The 18,339-nt window shown below is 40.5% G+C and overlaps 1 protein-coding gene across 2 annotated transcripts in view; it reads left to right on the forward strand.

Annotated features, from left to right (window-relative positions):
- NPEPPS (aminopeptidase puromycin sensitive) overlaps positions 1 to 18,339 on the forward strand; it is a 115,665-nt gene that overhangs the window by 52,161 nt on the left and 45,165 nt on the right. For both annotated transcript variants that reach the window (XM_062175599.1, XM_062175598.1), the window contains exons 3-4: positions 3,139 to 3,216; positions 13,096 to 13,217. In XM_062175599.1, the coding sequence (XP_062031583.1) occupies positions 3,139 to 3,216; positions 13,096 to 13,217 (200 nt within the window). The remainder of the gene's footprint in view (positions 1 to 3,138; positions 3,217 to 13,095; positions 13,218 to 18,339) is intronic.

The raw sequence follows: 18,339 nt of genomic DNA on the forward strand, positions 1-18,339 counted from the left end.
TGCTCCACTTTCGATCCAACTCTGCAGTGTGCCTGAGAAAGCAGCAGAAAGTGGCCCAAATGTTTAGTCCCCTGATACCCACATAGGGACCTGGATGAAGCTCCTGGCTCCTGGCCTTTGAAAGGAAGAGTTTACAGAAGGAGAGATAGACACACACATATAGAGAAAAAGGGATCTTCCATCTGCTGGTTCACTCCCCAAATGGCTGCAACGGCCAGGGCTGGGCCAGGCTTGGGCCAAGCTGAAACCAGAAGCCACATCTCTCATGTGGGTGCGGGGGCCCAATCACTTGGGCCATCTTCCACTGCCTTCCCAGGCCATAAGCACAGAGCTAGATTGGAAGAGGAGCAGCTGGGATACAAACCTGGACCCACCTGGGTTGCCAGCACCATAGGTGGAGGCTTAGCCTACTGTGCCACAGTGCTGGCCCCTGGCAGTCTATCTTTTAATCTATAGATTGGTCTGTTCTGAATATTTAATATTAGTATTCTTTTCATGTCTGGTTTCTTTAACTTAATATTTTTCCTTTTTCTTAAGTTTTACTTATTTTATTTGGAAGGTAGAGTTACACAGAAAAAGAGGGAGAAACGAGAGATCTTCCATCCACTGGTTCACTCCCCAAATGGCTGAATCCTCAGAGGTGGGCCAGACTGAAGCAAGGAGCTTTATCCAGGTCTCCCACATGGGCGCAGGGGCACTTGCACTTGTACCATTGTCGCTGCTTTCCCAGGCGTATTATCAGCGAGCTGGATCAGAAATGGAACAGCTGGGAATCAAACCTGTGCCCATATGGTATGCCAGCACTGCAGGCAGCTGCATAACCTACTATGCCACAGCATTGGCCCCTAGCTTAGATTATTTTTCAAGATTCATCTACATTGTAGTATGTTTCAGCACTTCATTTCTTTTTATTTATTTTATTTATTTATTTTTTTATTAGTTAGAGAGAAAGGTCTTCCTTCCGTTGGTTCACCCCACAAATGGCTGCCACGGCCGGCACACTGCGCCGATCCAAACCTAGAAGCCAGGTGCCTCTCCTGGTCTCCCAAGTGCCATCCTCCGCTGCACTCCCGGGCCACAGCAGAGAGCTGCACTGGAAGAGGAGCAACCGGGACAGAATCTGGCACCCCAACTGGGACTAGAACCCAGGGTGCCGGCACCGCAGGCAAAGGATTAGCCTAGTGAGCCATGGCGCCAGCCTCTTTTTATTGTTGAATAATATATAAGTGTATGGATATTCCACATTTTTTCACCCCTCAATTGATGGGCAGTTGGGTTGCTTTCACTTTTTGGGCTATTAAAAATCATGCTACTGAGGCTGGCGCTGTGGTGTAGCGGGTAAAGCCTCCACATGCAGTGCTGGCATCCCATATGGGCACTGGTTTGAGATTCGGCTGCTCCATTTCTGATCCAGCTCTCTGCTGTGGCCTGGGAAAGCTGAACAACATGGCCCAAACCCTTGGGCCCCTGCACCCATGAGGGAGACCCGGAGGAAGCTCCTGACTCCTGGCTTCAGATCAGCACAGCTTCTGCCGGTGCAGCCATTTGGGGAGTGAACCAGCGATGGAAGTCTCTCTCTCTCTGACTCTCCTTTTCTGTGTAGCTCTTTCAAAATAACTAAATAAATCTTTAAAAAAAAAATAATGCTACTGTCAACATTTGTGTACAAGTTTTTGTGTGGATGTATGTGTTTTCATTTCTCTTGGGTAGGTGTATACCTAGGAATGGGATTGCTGAGTCCTGTAGTAACATATAATTAAGCTTTTGAGGAACCGCCAGACTTTTCCAAAGTAGCTGCTCCACTTTACATGTCCACCAGCAATATATGAAGGATCCAGTTTTTCTATATCTTTCCTTATGCTTATAGCATTTTGATTATGGTCATCCAAGTAGGTGGATGGATACCAAGTGGTATCTCATTGTGATTTTCCTGTGGATTTGCCTGGAGGTTAATGATGTTGAACATCTTTTCATCTGTTCACATGCTTTTTTTTTTTTTTTTTTTTTTTAATTATTTATTTTTTTGACAGGCAGAGTGGATAGAGAGAGAGACAGAGAGAAAGGTCTTCCTTTTTGCCGCTGGTTTACCCTCCAACGGCCGCTGCGGCCGGCGCATCTCGCTGATCCAAAGCCAGGAGCCAGGTGCTTCTCCTGGTCTCCCATGCGGGTGCAGGGCCCAAGCACTTGGGCCATCCTCCACTGCCTTCCCGGGCCATAGCAGAGAGCTGGCCTGGAAGAGGGGCAACCGGGATAGAATCCGGCACCCAGACTGGGACTAGAACCCGTTGTGCCGGCGCTGCAAGGCAGAGGATTAACCTGTTAAGCCACGGCGCCGGCCTCTCACATGCTTATTAAGGCCAAATTTTTCTTTGAATGGGGATGGGATTATGTGTAGTTGGAAGTTGGTCTAAATTATCAATCAAGTAAGCAGTCTTACAACTAGTAGAGAGCAGCTAAAAGCTTTCATTTAATTTGCACATGTGGTTTCATCTTTATTTCTGTAAAATCTACTAACAAAGAATTTTACCCAAAGTGGGTATGATTTATACATTAGTTTGAAGTGTTCCTATTTAAAACTCATATTCATTTATATATATATATGTATGTATGTATATGAGGTAGAGTTATAGAGAGAGAGAGAGAAAGAGCTTCCATCCCTAAATGGCCACAATGGTTGGAGCAAGGCTGATCTGAAGCCAGGATCCAGGAGCTTCTTCCAGGTCTCCCATGTGGGTGCAGATGCTCAAGGGCTTGGGCCATCCTCCACTGCACTCCCGGGCCACAGCAGAGAGCTGGACTGGAAGAGGAGCAACCAGGACAGAATCTGGCGCTGCAGGCGGAGGATTAGCCAAGTGAGCCGCGGCGCCGGCCGGGAAGACCTTTCTGTCTCTCCCTCTCGCTGTCTGTAACTCTATATCTCAAATAAAAATAAAAAATAAAATCTTTTTAAAAAATGACATTTAACCTAGGTCATGTAACTCAAAATAGATTATTTTGAAATGGCAAAGCTAGATTTACTAAATTAAGAATATTTAGTTTTGGTAGATTCTACCCTTGTAAATGTTAGTTGCTATAGTCTGGATTTGTTCTAATCTGTCCAATTGGATTTATGAAGTCACTTTTTTTTTCTCATTCCAGAAATACATGCTACAGGATTTAACTATCAGAATGAAGATGAAAAAGTCACCTTGTCCTTTCCTAGTACTCTCCAAACAGGTAAGAGATGTGGCTTTTTAAACTCTCATAAATAGTGACGTCTTATTTCTTCCAAAGAAATGTTTCATGCTGTTTCTCTCGTTGTGGTTGTTAGCAGGTTAAATACCAAGAATGAACTTTTGTAAAAGCTTCATTACACCAGAGGTTTATTCTGAGTTTGCTGGGTTATGGGAAGAAAAGTTTGCAATTCTACTCTGTGTCCTCTTTGGGGAAAAAAAAAAACAAAAAACTACAGATCATTCATTCACTCTAGAGTATAATGCATTGTTTTTCAGCTTCAGCTTTTTTTTTTTTCTTTAAAGATTTATTTATCTATTTGAAAGTCAGAGTTACACAGAGAAAGGAGAGAGGCAGAGAGAGGGAGGGAGAGGGAGAGGTCTTCCATCTTCCATCCACTGGTTCACTCCCTAATTGGTTTTAACGGTTGGAGCTGTGCTGATCCGAAGCCAGGAGCCAGGAGTTTTTTCTGGGTCTCCCATACAGGTGCAGGGGCCTCATCACTTGGGCCATCTTCTACTGCTTTCCCAGGCCATAGCAGAGAGCTGGATCAGACAGGCTGCAGCTTTACCCGCTGCACCGTAGCACCTGCCCCAGCTTCAGCTTTTTAAAAACGGTTATTTAGTAGCTCCACCCCCTACTGTTTGAATCCGAATCTCTGAGGTGAATGCTCTGCAGATGACTTTGATGTGTGCAGCCAGAGGTCAGACTGGGTTGTGAGGACACAGAAGGAAAGAGTTGCTGCTAAAAATTCTGTCACTTACTGTTGTTAGGTATAGCACACAGAAAATCAAGGACCTTGTGATTTTTTTTTTTTTTTTTGACAGGCAGAGTGGACAGAGAGAGAGAGAGAGACAGAGAGAAAGGTCTTCCTTTGCCGTTGGTTCACCCTCCAATGGCTGACGTGGCTGTCACACTGCGGCCTGCGCACCGCGCTGATCCGATGGCAGGAGCCAGGTGCTTCTCCTGGTCTCCCATGGGGTGCAGGGCCCAAGCACTTGGGCCATCCTCCACTGCCTTCCCGGGCCACAGCAGAGAGCTGGCCTGGAAGAGGGGCAACCAGGACAGAATCCGGTGCCCCAACCGGGACTAGAACCCAGTGTGCCGGCGCCGCAAGGCGGAGGATTAGCCTAGTGAGCCACGGCACAGGCCTGACTTTGTGAATTTAACATAGTAATAGAAATAATTACAAATCAACTAGTAAAGCTCTAAGAATTCGATAAATGAGCAAAGGAAAAGGAACAGATAATTAATAAGAAAATACAAATGACTATTAAACATATGAAAAGATATTCAGCCTCCTAGAAATGAAAGGTTATCAAAACAGTAGTTCCCAATTTTTCCTGTCATGTAAGTGAGAAGTTAAGATTCCTGATGACATAACTGTCTTGGTATTACTATTGGGGGTATAAATCCATGTAAGTTTTTTGAAAAGCAGTCTGACGGTATGTATCAGGAGCCTAAATGTGTTCCTGTCTTTTGGCCTAGCAGTTCTGCTGATATCTCCTAAAGGAAAAATAATAAATACAGAAGAATGTATCCTAAGGGAAAGATAATAAATACAGAAAATTCTATATGCCCCCAGATGTCTGTTGAAACATTACTTATTTGTTTAACACCAAGAAAATGATTTAGCTAATTATGACATATCAATATAGTGGAATATACTTAGCAGTGAAGGTTTGTGAATTCTTAATAATACTGTGGAATGCTTATAATAATGTAAAATTGAAAAGCATAATCTAAAATTACATATTCAGGGTGATGAATCATATCTCCAAAAGGATGCAGATAAAATAACGTCTGGGTTATGTCTGAGTGTTGACGTAATTGGTGATTTTTATTCTTATTTAAATTTAAGTGCCTTTGGACTTGTGTCTGAAATTTTTATACTGAGATTGTATATCCTTAATATAAAATACTTTTAGAAAAAAATTAATATACAGAAATGTGAAAATTGAGATTTCCTTCTCTGTAACCACTGTCTGATGCGTCCTTCCAGAGATACTGTACATATTTATAAATGTTTGTGTACATTTTAACCCACAAATAGGATCACAAATCTCAGTGGCTTACAGCAAATGCTTCTTGCTTCGCTGTAGGCTGAGAGGGCTGCTGATCATCTGCAGCTGTAACTGACTTGACCCGGCTCCACTCAGCTCACAGGTCTCTCATCCTAGGACCTGTAGAGAGTAGCTACTATCTGCAGCTTACTCTTCTCAAACATGGCAGAGGGCAGAAGGTCAGGGATGTGCAGGGAGCCAGAGCACAAAGATACAGTTCAAGCTTGTTTATGGATGGTGGTACACTTGATATGCTCTCAGTTTTGGTTGGCCAAAGCAAGTAGCATGACCAAACAAAGTCACTGGGGCAGCAATTACCAGACATGAGAAAAGCTTCTGATATGAGAGAGCAAAAACCAAAACAATAAGTATAATAGGAACATGGGAAGCTGGAAGAAACAAAAACAAGTAAGTTTAAAAAGAAAGTAATAGGGGCTGGCACTATGGCATAGCAGGTTAAGCCTCCATCTGTGATGCTGCCATCCCATTTAGGTGCTGGTTCAAGTCCTGGCTGCTCCACTTCCTATCCAGCTTTCTGCTAATGTGCCTAGGAAAGCAACAGAAGATGGCCCAAGTCCTTGGGGCCCTGTACCCATGTGGTAGACCTGGATGAAGCTCCTGGCTTTTGCCTGGCCCGCTCCTGGCTATTATAGCCATTTAGGAAGTGAACAGTGGGTGGAAGATCTCTCTCTCTCTCTCTCTCTCTCATTCTGATTTTCAAATAAATAAATATATGTATAAAAAGAAAAGTCATAACTGTCTAATTTCTTTAGAGAGTTAAGAGAAGGTACTGCATTTATTAGAAAAGAATAGGGGCCGGCGCCGCGGCTCACTAGGCTAATCCTCCGCCTTGCGGCGCCGGCACACCGGGTTCTAGTCCCGGTCGGGGCACCGATCCTGTCCTGGTTGCCCCTCTTCCAGGCCAGCTCTCTGCTGTGGCCAGGAAGTGCAGTGGAGGATGGCCCAAGTGCTTGGGCCCTGCACCCCATGGGAGACCAGGAGAAGCACCTGGCTCCTGCCTTCGGATCAGCGTGGTGCGCCGGCCGCAGTGCGCTACCGCGGCGGCCATTGGAGGGTGAACCAATGGCAAAAGGAAGACCTTTCTCTCTGTCTCTCTCTCTCACTGTCCACTCTGCCTGTCAAAAATTAAAAAAAAAAAAAAAAGAAAAGAAAAGAAAAGAATAGGACAGAATACCCAAAGAACAAAAATTAGAGTAAGAAAACTCTTGGAAATTATAATATGCTAGATATTAAAAAACCCAGTAAGAGTTTGGGAGATGAAATCGAGGAGTCTTCCAAATAATAGGAAAAGCAGAGATAGAAAACAGAAATAGATTTGCCACCCAATCCAGCAGAATCAACATTCATCTAGTACTTGGGAAAAGGAATTAAAGACATCTAAGAACAGTGGAAACTAAGATGAAGCTTCTCCTTCAAAATACTAAGTGAGGGGCCGGCACTGTGGCACAGCGGGTTAAAGCCCTGGCCTGCAGCACCAGCATCCCATATGGGTGCTGGTTTGAGTCCCTGCTGCTCCACTCTGATCCAACTCTCTGCTATGGCCTGAGAAAGCAGTAGAAGATGGTCCAAGTCCTTGGGCCCTTTCACAAATGTGGGAGACCCAGAAGAAGCTCCTGGCTTCAAACCAGCTCAGCTCTGGCCATTGCAGCCATTTAGGGAATGAACCAGCAGATGGAAAACCTCTTTCTCTGGCTCTACATCTCTCTGTAACTCTGTCTTTCAAATAAATAAATCTTTAAAATAAAAATAGATGCTGGCCGGCGCCATGGCTCAACAGGCTAATCCTCCGCCTTGTGGCGCCGGCACACCGGGTTCTAGTCCTGGTTGGGGCACCGGATTCTATCCCGGTTGCCCCTCTTCCAGGCCAGCTCTCTGCTATGGCCTGGGAAGGCAGTGGAGGATGGCCCAAGTCCTTGGGCCCTGCACCTGCATGGGAGACCAGGAGGAAGCACCTGGCTTCTGGCTTTGGATCAGCGCAATGCGCCGGCCGCGGCGTCCATTGGAGAGTGAACGAACAGCAAAAAGGAAGACCTTTCTCTCTGCCTCTCTCTCTCACTATCCACTCTGCCTGTCAAAAAAAAAAAAAAAAAAAAAAGCTTAGTTTTCACCTGATAATTCTCTGCTTAGGTAAACTGTGAATTCAAATGTGAGAGTAAAGTAAAGATACTTTCAAATTTGCAAAGTCATAGGAAATTTAATTCTTTGTAAAATATGTGGAAGTGGAGAATGGTTTAACTTCACATTCTATATTGAGGAGAAAATATTGTCTAAAATTGAAAAACTAGTTACTCATATTAGCCAGTATTGGTAAAATCAGAGTTGAGATTGGTGGTTTCCCGTGGCAGGGTGAGGACACAGGATGATGTTGGGCAGAGCATGCACATAAGCCTCAGAGAACCAATGGGTTTTAAACTATGTTATTTGATAAAAGTAAAATAATTTTTTTTAAAGTTTTAGATCTATATCATTACAGACCATTCTGTTCACACTGAAAAAATATTAGAAGTCAGTAGTAACTGGAAACAGAAATCTTAAATATTTGTAAAAACTGAATTATTTATGAGTAAAAGAAGTATTGCTATGAAAATTAGAAAATATTTAAAATTAAACAGTGAAATTATCACGGTGGAACATGAGGGATGCTAGTAAAACATAACAGAGAAGATATATAATTAAAAAGACTGAAAATTAATAGCTAAACAATAAACTCAGTTAGATAAAAATAACTGATAACCTGATGAAAAATAAAGATTTAAGAGCCAAAATGGGGGTCCACGCTACGGTATAGTAGGTTAATTCTCTGCCTGTGGCACCAGCATCCCATATAGGGGCCAATTCAAGCTGTTCTACTTCAATCCAGCTCTCTGCTAATGGCCTGAGAAAGCAGTGGAAGATGACCCAAGTCCTTGGGCTCCTGTACCCACGTGGGAGACCTAAAGAAGCTCCTGGCTCCTAACTTGGGATCAGCCCAGCTCCAGCCATTGGGCCATTTGGGGAATGAACCAGCGGATGGAAGACCTCTCTCTGTCTCTCCCTCTCTCTGACTATAACTCTGCTTCTCAAGTAAATAAATAAAGTCTTGAAAAAAGAAAAAAAAAAAACAGAAATGAATGAAATAAAAGATGAAGAAAGGAATGGAAATAATTTTTTAAAACTCTGATTTTGAAAATAGTCCAAGAAGATACATAAATCTAGCAAGTACAGGAAGGAAAAAGACATGCATTTAGTTGTTGTGCAGCATTAGGAAATAAGACAACACTGTTAATTAAATCAGAAAATTAAAGATGCTATTTATCAAAGAAACCAGAATGTATTTGCTAGAACTCACTGGGTAAGAACACACAGACATTCCTGACATAATATGTTATATATGTGTATATATATTTACTGAGTTACTAATCTGTGCCAATCATATTTTAAATGCACCGAAAATACTCATTTAATTCTTATAACAATCTTGATATAGATTCTTTTATCTCTACTTAATAGATAAGAAAACTAAGGACTTTCTTAATAGATAAGAAAACAATTTAATTAATTTAAATTGTCCAAGGTAACACCATTAGTGAGCAGCAGAGGTGGGGTTTCAACCCAAGCAGTTTAACTCGAAAGTCTGCACTTCTGCCACATTTTGCTTTTTATTTATTTTTTTAAAGAACTATTTATTTATTTGAAAGTCAGAATTACATAGAGAGAGGAGAGGCAGAGAGAGAGAAGTCCTCCATCTGATGGTTCACTCCCCAATTGACCGCAACAACCAGAGCTGCGCCGATCTGAAGCCAGGAGCCAGGGCCATCTTCTACTGCTTTCCCAGGCCATAGCAGAGAGCTAGATTGGAAATGGAGCAGCCGGGTCTCGAACCAGTGCCCAGATGGATGCCAGCGCTTCAGGCCAGGGTGTTAACCTACTGCACCACAGCACCGGCCCCTTGCCTTTTTTTTTTTTTTTTTTTTTTTTTTTTTGACAGAGTTAGACAGTGAGAGAGAGACAGAGACAAAAGTCTTCCTTCTGCTGTTTCACTCCCCAAATGGCCGCCACAGCCGGTGCTACACCGATCTGAAGCCAGGAGCCAGGTGCTTCCTCCCAGTCTCCTATGCGGGTGCAGTGGCCCAAGCACTTGGGCCATCCTCTCTGCCACAGCAGAGAGCTGGACTGGAAGAGGAGCAACTGGGACTAGAACCTGGCGCCCATGTGGGATGCCAGTGCCACAGCGGAGGATTAACCAAGTGAGCCAAGGCGCTGGCCCCCGGCCCCTTGCTTTTTATTTTATAAACTAAATATTTTAAAAAACATAATACATGTCTGTAGTTTGAAGTCCAAATGCTGTACAGTGAGTTTGTCATTCTATCCTGTCTTGCTCTCTCAGCTCCACTCAGAAGCAACCAGTTTCCTATGCATCCTTTTAAAACTATACCCTGTTTTGTAAGCACTTATATATATGCTTTTTAAGAATACAGAAGTTATCACACCATGATAATGGTCTGAACCTTTCTTCTTGTCCCTATAATGATTAGACATCATTTATTATCAGTATATAAGAGCTGCTTCATTTTTGATAAGGAATATTTTCAGCAAACATGCTAAATGGTGAAGCCATTTCAAATACTAGCAGGAACAAGCTAGGAAAGGTTATCATTAATATAGTATAAGTCCACATAATTTTTGAGAATTTTAATATAACATATAACTGATAGAAATGTTAGAATAGAAAAATTATCTTGTGGGTGAGACTATATTGAATTAATTGCTTTTACAATTTACCAAAGCTCTGTAGGTCAGTGTTACCCAGTCATTCTTTGCTTTAAGATAAGAATGAAGTTTTTACCCCACAAATATGTACAATTATGTGTTGATTTAAAAAATTTTTTTAAAAATGAAGTTCTAACATTTTCACATTTTAACAGATTGCACAAGTGATCTGATAATGGAATAAATATTGAACTTATTGAGTTCATTGCTACATTGGTAATGTTTGTGTTTCAATTCATCAAAATTAACAGATGTGCCAGTTGTTACATAGTTAAGTGAGGCATCTTTGTCTGAAATTGACACCATTCCAAATAGTAGTTTTATATACATATATATATATATATGCTTTTATATATATATATGTTCATATATATATAGTGATTATAATCATTGTAAGGTTTGGCAACCTCAGAATAAGTGGTTAAGGGTCTTGTAGAGTGTATGGAGAAAGCAGTTCTTAGAAACATTTTAAAATGCTTCCTGAAAAACAGGATAAGAAGCGGTGACACAAAGTCAGGCTTTCCCTTTCTATGTAAATTAATCTGTCTTTAATTTTATTGTGTTTACTAAACTTATTAAATTTCTTATTACTAAAGTATTTCAAGATCTCTTCCAGGTTTTACAACAGCTATATTCTCCTAAGGTTTAAACATTTGAGGTTTTTGGCAGAGGTCCCAAATTTTAGTTGTTCAGTTTATAAATGAGCCTGTTATATGCTTTAAAAGGCTTACCACCTGAAACAGATAAATATTGCATACACTCTTTATTGAAATAAGGTATTATCTGGTTTGAGGAAGCAATGTAAATTATGTGTATAAATAGGTATAAAAGGAGACAGTCTAACAGTTCATTATGGTGTAAACATGGTAAAAATTTGATAAGTGAAATTTATCAAAAAGTCCTTTTTCTCCTCCTTGCCCTAAAATTCTATATTACTAGTAAATACTTTGTAATTAGCATTGTATAATGTGACAGTAGTTAAATTTACTAATGATCTTTTTAAAACTTTAACTTGTGTTTTGTTTGAATTTCAGGTAATAACCCTTTCCAATACTTTGTATTTTGTTTAGTATGCCACTTTTTGGAAGTGGTCACTGTCAATATCTTGTTATGGTTTGATGGCCTTGGAGATTTAAAACCGAGTAAAAGTGTAAGCAGCCTTTCTTATTTAGTTATGAGTTTTAAATCCACTTTTGTTCCAAACAGAAAAGGTTGAAAGTAGATTTACCATGAAATACAAGTTATATTTTAAAACCTCTTAACACTTAATGAAAACGGACTGGCCAATTCCATTTATGGAATAAAATTCCATCAAGCAATTCCCTTTAAAGTTAGTGGGGTTTTATCATTAGGTCTTCCATGCATATTTGACTAATGTGAATACATCTGTTTTTAAAAAGAAAATCAGTGAGTTCCTAAAAGAAAATAGAGAAAACATCTTTAAAATTTTCATATTTATAGTTTTTTGGTACAGTCATTTAGCATTCTTATTGATTCTTTTACTGTATTTATTGTCCCACTAATATATCATTCTCTAAAGAAAAAAGTATCCATCATCACTTCAGATATTCACAAATTTTTGAATAAAAAAAAAAAAAAAAGACCATCACAGCATTCAGTTGAGTTGTTGATATCATTGTTTTCCAGCATGATTACTTTAAGAATGTGGCACTTTTCTTTAGTGATGACTTTGCTGTAAAGGTGTGAAATTTTCACTTAAATTACTTTCAGAACTAATTTGAGTCACATAAAATCAGTTTAATTGCTTCACTGACACACTTTATTTTTGTCTAGCAACAGTTTGCAATTTGTCATTCACTCACTGTATAGACTTATACTTAATGACTTTTGGTCCTTTCCAAAATGCAAATTCAGTTTTAGAAGGTGAAGATTTGACTTTGAAATCATGCAAAAGAATATGTCAGAAAGTCAAGAACATTTTGACAATGTCAATGTCATTGCACTATAGCACTCAAAAATGACAGTTTAAAACATTAGGATATATAAAAACTTGGTATGATTGGCTAATCATTTTGCAGTCATATCATATCTGATTTGTTAGACTCCTGCACTTTAGATCTTTTTATAAATAGGCACTTGAAGGATCAATTACTAAGTCAACATTTCCTGAGTTTTTTTGTGACTCAGTTGCAAAATATAGAATTACTGTTCTACTATGCACCTGAATGTAGCATATGAGAACTAGATAGTATTAAAATTTTTTTTGTATTACATAAGAAAATATATACTCACAAAACTCACATTTTATCTAAATTAGTTTGCTCTCATACACTAGAGCACATTTCAGTTGCATTTTTATTTGCATTTAGTTTACTGATTAAATGTATATATATATTCTATCAGATTTCAAATGGTTGAGATGACTGAGAATTTGTTTTATGTTCTTCCTCTGATCAAATCATTGGTCCTCCCTATGATTCTTCACAGAAGTATGCAATCAGTATTGCATTTGACTTGAATGGATAGTATCTTGTCTTAATGATTAATTGGCTGTATTTCTCTTTCTGTGCCTGAAGTTCATAGTGTAACTGGCAGAGAGCATGAATTTTGGGTTAAAGCATTTTATCCCATTCTTGCTGCTTACTAATAACATTGCCTTGGGCAAGTTGCTTAGCTTTTCAGCCTCAGTTTCCTTATGAAAAAATAGCAACAATACCTACCTCCAAGTTTATAAGTAGTCACAGATAGAAAAGCACCATGCATAATAGCATGTGTCAGACATTTAAAAATAAATGTTTCCTTACCTGTTCTTAACTGCATGTGTTTGTAATTTGAGTCCAAGTTAATAAAGTTAAAGAACTTTCTGAACAGTCACCCTAAATGTGACTTCAGAAATTTTTTAGGATTAGTCTGTCATTTACTTTAGTAAATGCCGTATTCTCTGCAGTGACAGGAGGAGTATTTAAGAAAGGAAGGAATGATTAGAACACTGCAAATAACAAACTGAATATATTGTCTTGATGACATATTTTTGATAACTGTATTTAACATCTCTGTTAAAATGGTTTTTATCTATCTTCAATCACAGGTACAGGAACCTTAAAGATAGATTTTGTTGGAGAGCTGAATGACAAAATGAAAGGTTTCTATAGAAGTAAATATACCACCCCCTCTGGAGAGGTCCGCTATGCTGCTGTCACACAGTTTGAGGTATGTGTTACATTCTTTTCTAAAGTATTGTCCTTAAATTAGACATTCTGAGAAAGCTTTGTTTCATTATATGGAGTGTATATATTGAGGATAGGTACCTTTGGCTATAATTCTAGTCATGATTTTAGAATTTTTACTTTATTTTAGCCATTGGTTCTATCTATAAAAAGGAGAGAATTAAGGGTGTAGACTGGGAAATGATTATGTACAGATACATATGTAGACATACAGGTAGCAGAATTTCAATACTTGAATTAATTTCTTATTTATTTAAAAGGCATAGTGACAGAGAAAGAAATCTTCTGGGGGCTAGCATTGTGTTGCAGTAGGTTAAGCCGCTGCCTATGACACTGGAATCCCATGTGGGCGTTGGTTTGGGTCCCAGCTGCTCCATTTCTGATCTGGCTTTCTGCTGTGGCCTAGGAGAGCAGTAGAGGATGGCGTGGGCCCTTGGTCCCCCACACCCATGTTAGATACCTAGGGGAAGCTCCTAGCTCCTGGCTTTGGATTGGCCATATTCTGGCCATTGCAGCCATTTAGGGAGGGAATCAGCTGACAGAAGACCTACCCATCTCTCTTTCTCTGCCTCTGCCTCTCAAGTAAATTAATAAATCTTCAAAAAACAAAAAAGAAAAAAAGTTTAAAAAAGCACTTGGGGTTAGACATTGAAACACAATGAAACAGCCATTTGGGACACTGGTATCCCATATTGGAGTGTCTGGTTCAAGTTCCAGCACCTCTGTTTCTGATCCAGTTTCCGGCTAATGCATTCTGGAAGGCAGTAGGTAATGTTTCAAGTGCCTGGACCTCTGCACATGTAGGTATGGAGTTCCAAGCTTCTGGCTTCAACCTGGTCCAGGTTGCAAGCATTTGGCGAGTGAACCAGTAGATAGAAGATATCTGTCTGCTGCCTGTCTCTGTCTCTGTCTCTGTCTCTCTCTTTTTGGTAAGATAGATTCATTCATTCATTTATTTATTTGAAAGGCAGTTAAAGGGAGAGACAGAGAAAGAGAGATCTTCTGTCAGCTCATTCACTTCCCAAATGTCTGCAATGGCTGGAGCTGGGCCAGGCCAAAGCCAGGAGCCTGGAATTCCACCCAGGTCTCCCTGGTGGGTGCAAGGGCCCAATGACTTGGGCCATCTTTTGCTCTTTTGCCAGGTACATTAGCAGGGAGCTGGATCGGAAGAGGAGTAGCCGGACTCTAAACTGGCATCCATATGGGGTGCCAGCATCACAGGCAGTGACTTCACCCACCATACCATAATGCCAGTCCCAATCCAAGTAATTTTTTTAAAAAGATTTATTTATTTATTTATTTATTTGAAAGTCAGAGTTACACAGAGGGGGGGAGTCTTCCATTTGCTGGTTCACTCCCCAATTGGCCGCAGTGGCTGGAGCTGTGCCGATCAGGAGAAAGAGAGAGAGAGAGAGAGAGAGAGGTCTTCCATCTGCTGGTTCACTCCCCAATTGGCCACAATGGCTGGAGCTGTGCTGATCAGGAGCCAGGAGCTTCTTCCAGGTCTCCCATGTGGGTGCAGGGGCCCAAGTACTTGGGCCACCTCCTGCTGCTTTCCCAGGCCATAGCAGAGAGCTGGATCAGAAGAGGAGCAGTTGGAACTAGAACCCGGTGCCCATATGGGATGCCAGCGCCGCAGGCAGAGGATTAACCTACTGCACCACAGAGCCAGCCCCCAAACAGTTTTTAGAGAGAAGATATGTGAGTGGTATAAACCCTGAACCTTTGTGTATCTAGAAATCTTTCATTTGCCTTTATTCATGACTAATTTTACTAGGTAGATAGATTTGTTAGCTTAACAAAAAAAAATCTCAAATATAGAACTAGCCCTTGTTACTCTCATGTTGAACATAAACAGTATCACAGACAAGGTTACCCTAAGACTGACAGAGATAAAACAAGGACACAAAATTTCATCTAGGTACTTAGGATAACACGGTCACTGTGCTACCTACACAAAGTACCAGATATTTGCATCTCTTGGTTAAAATGAGTGACCACTATGTGCTTTTTGTTTTTTATTTTAAATTTATTTATTTGAAAGGCAGAATGACAGAGCGGGAAGCGGGGAAGGAAGGAGAGAGAAACCTTCTACCTTGTAGTTCACTCCCCACAGGCCCTCAACAGCTGGAGCTGAGCCAGCCTTTAGCTGACACTTCCATATGTTTGGAATGTGAGTGTCCCAAGCAGTGGCTTAACATAGTATGTCACAGTTCCCACCCTGACCACTGCTTTTTAGCCAATTATACTTTTGGACTTGCTCTAGTCTGCCTTCCCCATAGGTAGGAGTTATTGAGAAATGAATGACCGCCTTTGTGGCAGTCCCTGATCTAGAGTAAAACCCTGCTTCCTTAGACTTTCTCTCAAATCACCTAACTTGGTCCCAGATTGTATAATAAATTCCTTTTTAAGCTTTTACTGAAACACATTATGGTTACTTGTGTAAGTTCTCCCTTGCAACAAAGAATAATAAATCCAACTGTTCAACTATCAGAATAATACGATTGGAGCCAGCATTGTGGCACTGTAGGTTCAGCTGCTGCTGGGGTGCAGGCATCCTGTATCAGAGTGCCAGTCTGAATCCTGGTTCTTCCAGTTTTGATTCAGCTTCTTATTAGTGCAACAAGGAAGGCAGTGGAAGATGGTCCAAGTACTCGGGCCCCTGCTACACTGTATAGGAGATCAGGATAGAATTCCTGGGACCTGGCTTCAGATTGGCCTAGACCTGGCTGTTGCAGCCATTTGGGAAATGAAGCAGCAGAGGGCAACCTCTCTGTCTCTCCCTCTCTCTATTACTCTGCCTTTCAAATAAAAAATAAATATTTTTAACAAAAGACAAATAACAGATTATAATTTCCCCCTTCAAAAGTCTGTAAATTTCTAATCTTTCATATCTCATTGTGTCAAGAAGAGGAATTAGAATGTTTCTGCTTTCTTTGTAGGTAGCCTGTTGTTTTGTTTTCTTCCTACTTGTCTGTTAAATTACTTCTTCAAAAAAAATTTTAATTAATTAATTTTTATTTTATTTGAAAGGCAGAGAGCGACAGTGACAGACAGATCTTCCATCCTCAGGTTCATTCCCCAAAAGCCTGAAGCCAGGAGCTGGGAACTCAATCTGGGTCTCCCACATGGGTAGCAGGAACCCAGTTACTTGAGCCATCATCTGCTACCTCCTGGGGTGTGTATTAGCAGGAAGCTGGAACTGGAAGCAGAGCTGGAAAATGAACCTAGGCATTCTAACATGGGATGCAAGAGTCCCAAGTGGTTGTTAACTGCTGTACCAAATGCCTGCCCCTAAAGTATTTCTAGACCCTGAAAATTAAAGATTTTTACTAGGTGTTCGCATTTCATTAATTTTTCTTTAGTGCTAAGTGAACCCTATTGATTTTTAGATTTGTATTGATTTGTATTTTCCTTTTTTAAAAAAAAAATATTTATTTATTTTGAAAGAGTTACACAGAGAGAGAGAGAGAAGTCTTCCATCCTCTGGTTCACTACCCAGATGGCCGCAATGGCCGGAGCTGTGCCGATCTGGAGCCAGGAGCTTCCTCCGGGTCTCCCATGCAGGTGCAGGGGCCCAAGGACTTGGGCCATCTTGTACTGCTTTCTCAGGCCATAGCAGAGAGCTGGATCGGAAGTGGAGCAGCCAGGTCTCGAAGCTGCGCCCATATGGGATGCCGGCACTGCAGGCAGCAGTTTTACCAGTTACACCACAGCACTGGCCCCTGTATTTTCCTTTAGAGTAGCAAAATTATCTTCTCTTATGTCTTCATTATGGTTTCTGTTTTTATCTCTTCTTCAGGTACACCAGTGAATAATAGGTTTAGCTCTAGTGACTGTCTCTCAAATGTACCTTTCATCACTTTATCCTGGATATTTTAGAAACTTTTAAATCTTGTTACCCATGTCATTCATTTAATTTCCTCTAGTATAAACTCATTTCTCTACTACTACATCTAATTTAGATTTTTCTGTTCTGTCAGTTCTTTACTTACATTGTACTTTCCAGATGTCTTATCTATTTGCTGATAGAATTAATGATTTATTTAACTTCGTGAATGCAGTCAGCCGTCCAACATTTTTTTCCCTTGAACAAATCTTTTTTCAGACGTAGAAGATTCCTCCACTTTTGCATATTTTTATATTTTCATCCTACAGAATCTTGCCATTGGTTTCATGATTTTATTCTATTTCCTAAAGTTTATTTTACAACTGAGATCCTGTAGAAGCACTAAATTTTGCCTTAATAAGTTTGGTCTTTTTTGAAAAAATTTTTTAGGAATTATTTATTTATTTGAAGGAGTTACAGAGAGGGAGTGAGAGACAAGAGATCTTCAATCTGCTGGTTTACTTCCCAAATGGCTGCAACGGCCAGGCCAAAACTAGGAGCCAGGAGCTTTATCTGGGTGTCCACTTCGGTGGCAAGGACCCAAGTGCTTGGGCATTTTCTGCTACATACTTAGGCTGTTAGCAGGGAGCTGGATCTGAAGTGGAACAGCCAGAACATGAACCAGTGCCCATATTGGATTCCGGTGTTGCAGGCGGTGGTTTAACTCTCCGTGCCACAACACTGGCCCCGGTCTTTTTTATTTTTATAGAAGGAATGAGGTCTTCTTAAGTAGGTCGAATGGTGACAGTTTTATGTGTAGTATATCTAAATGCCATTAAATGAATGAGCTGTTTAGAATGGATATAGCCTTCTGTCTTTATTCCTGTTGCTGCCATTCCAGATAAAGTACAAAGCACATCAAAGATTGAGAGTATTTTTATTTTATTTTAAAAATAAAAACTAGAGAGACAACCTGTTATGTGACTCTATCCTCTGAATCCTTACAACGTCCTGTTAACTGTTCTGTGCTCGATGATGTAACATTATTGATGAAGACACTCCATTAAAGTTGGAATGTTAAAATGTTTTATTAAAAGCAAAAATATAATTACAAATGATCCTGCTATATGATTAAGATGTGTAGCAAGGGTGAGTATTGCGGGGCTTGCGACACCCACATCCCAGGAGTTCCTGGTTCAATCCTGGCTACTTCACTCTTCCATTCCGGCTTCCTGCTAATATACCTGAGAGGCCGCAGATGATAGCACAATTACTT

Source organism: Lepus europaeus, chromosome 18 (genome assembly GCF_033115175.1).
Source record: "Lepus europaeus isolate LE1 chromosome 18, mLepTim1.pri, whole genome shotgun sequence".
NCBI classification, from domain to species: Eukaryota; Metazoa; Chordata; class Mammalia; order Lagomorpha; family Leporidae; genus Lepus; species Lepus europaeus.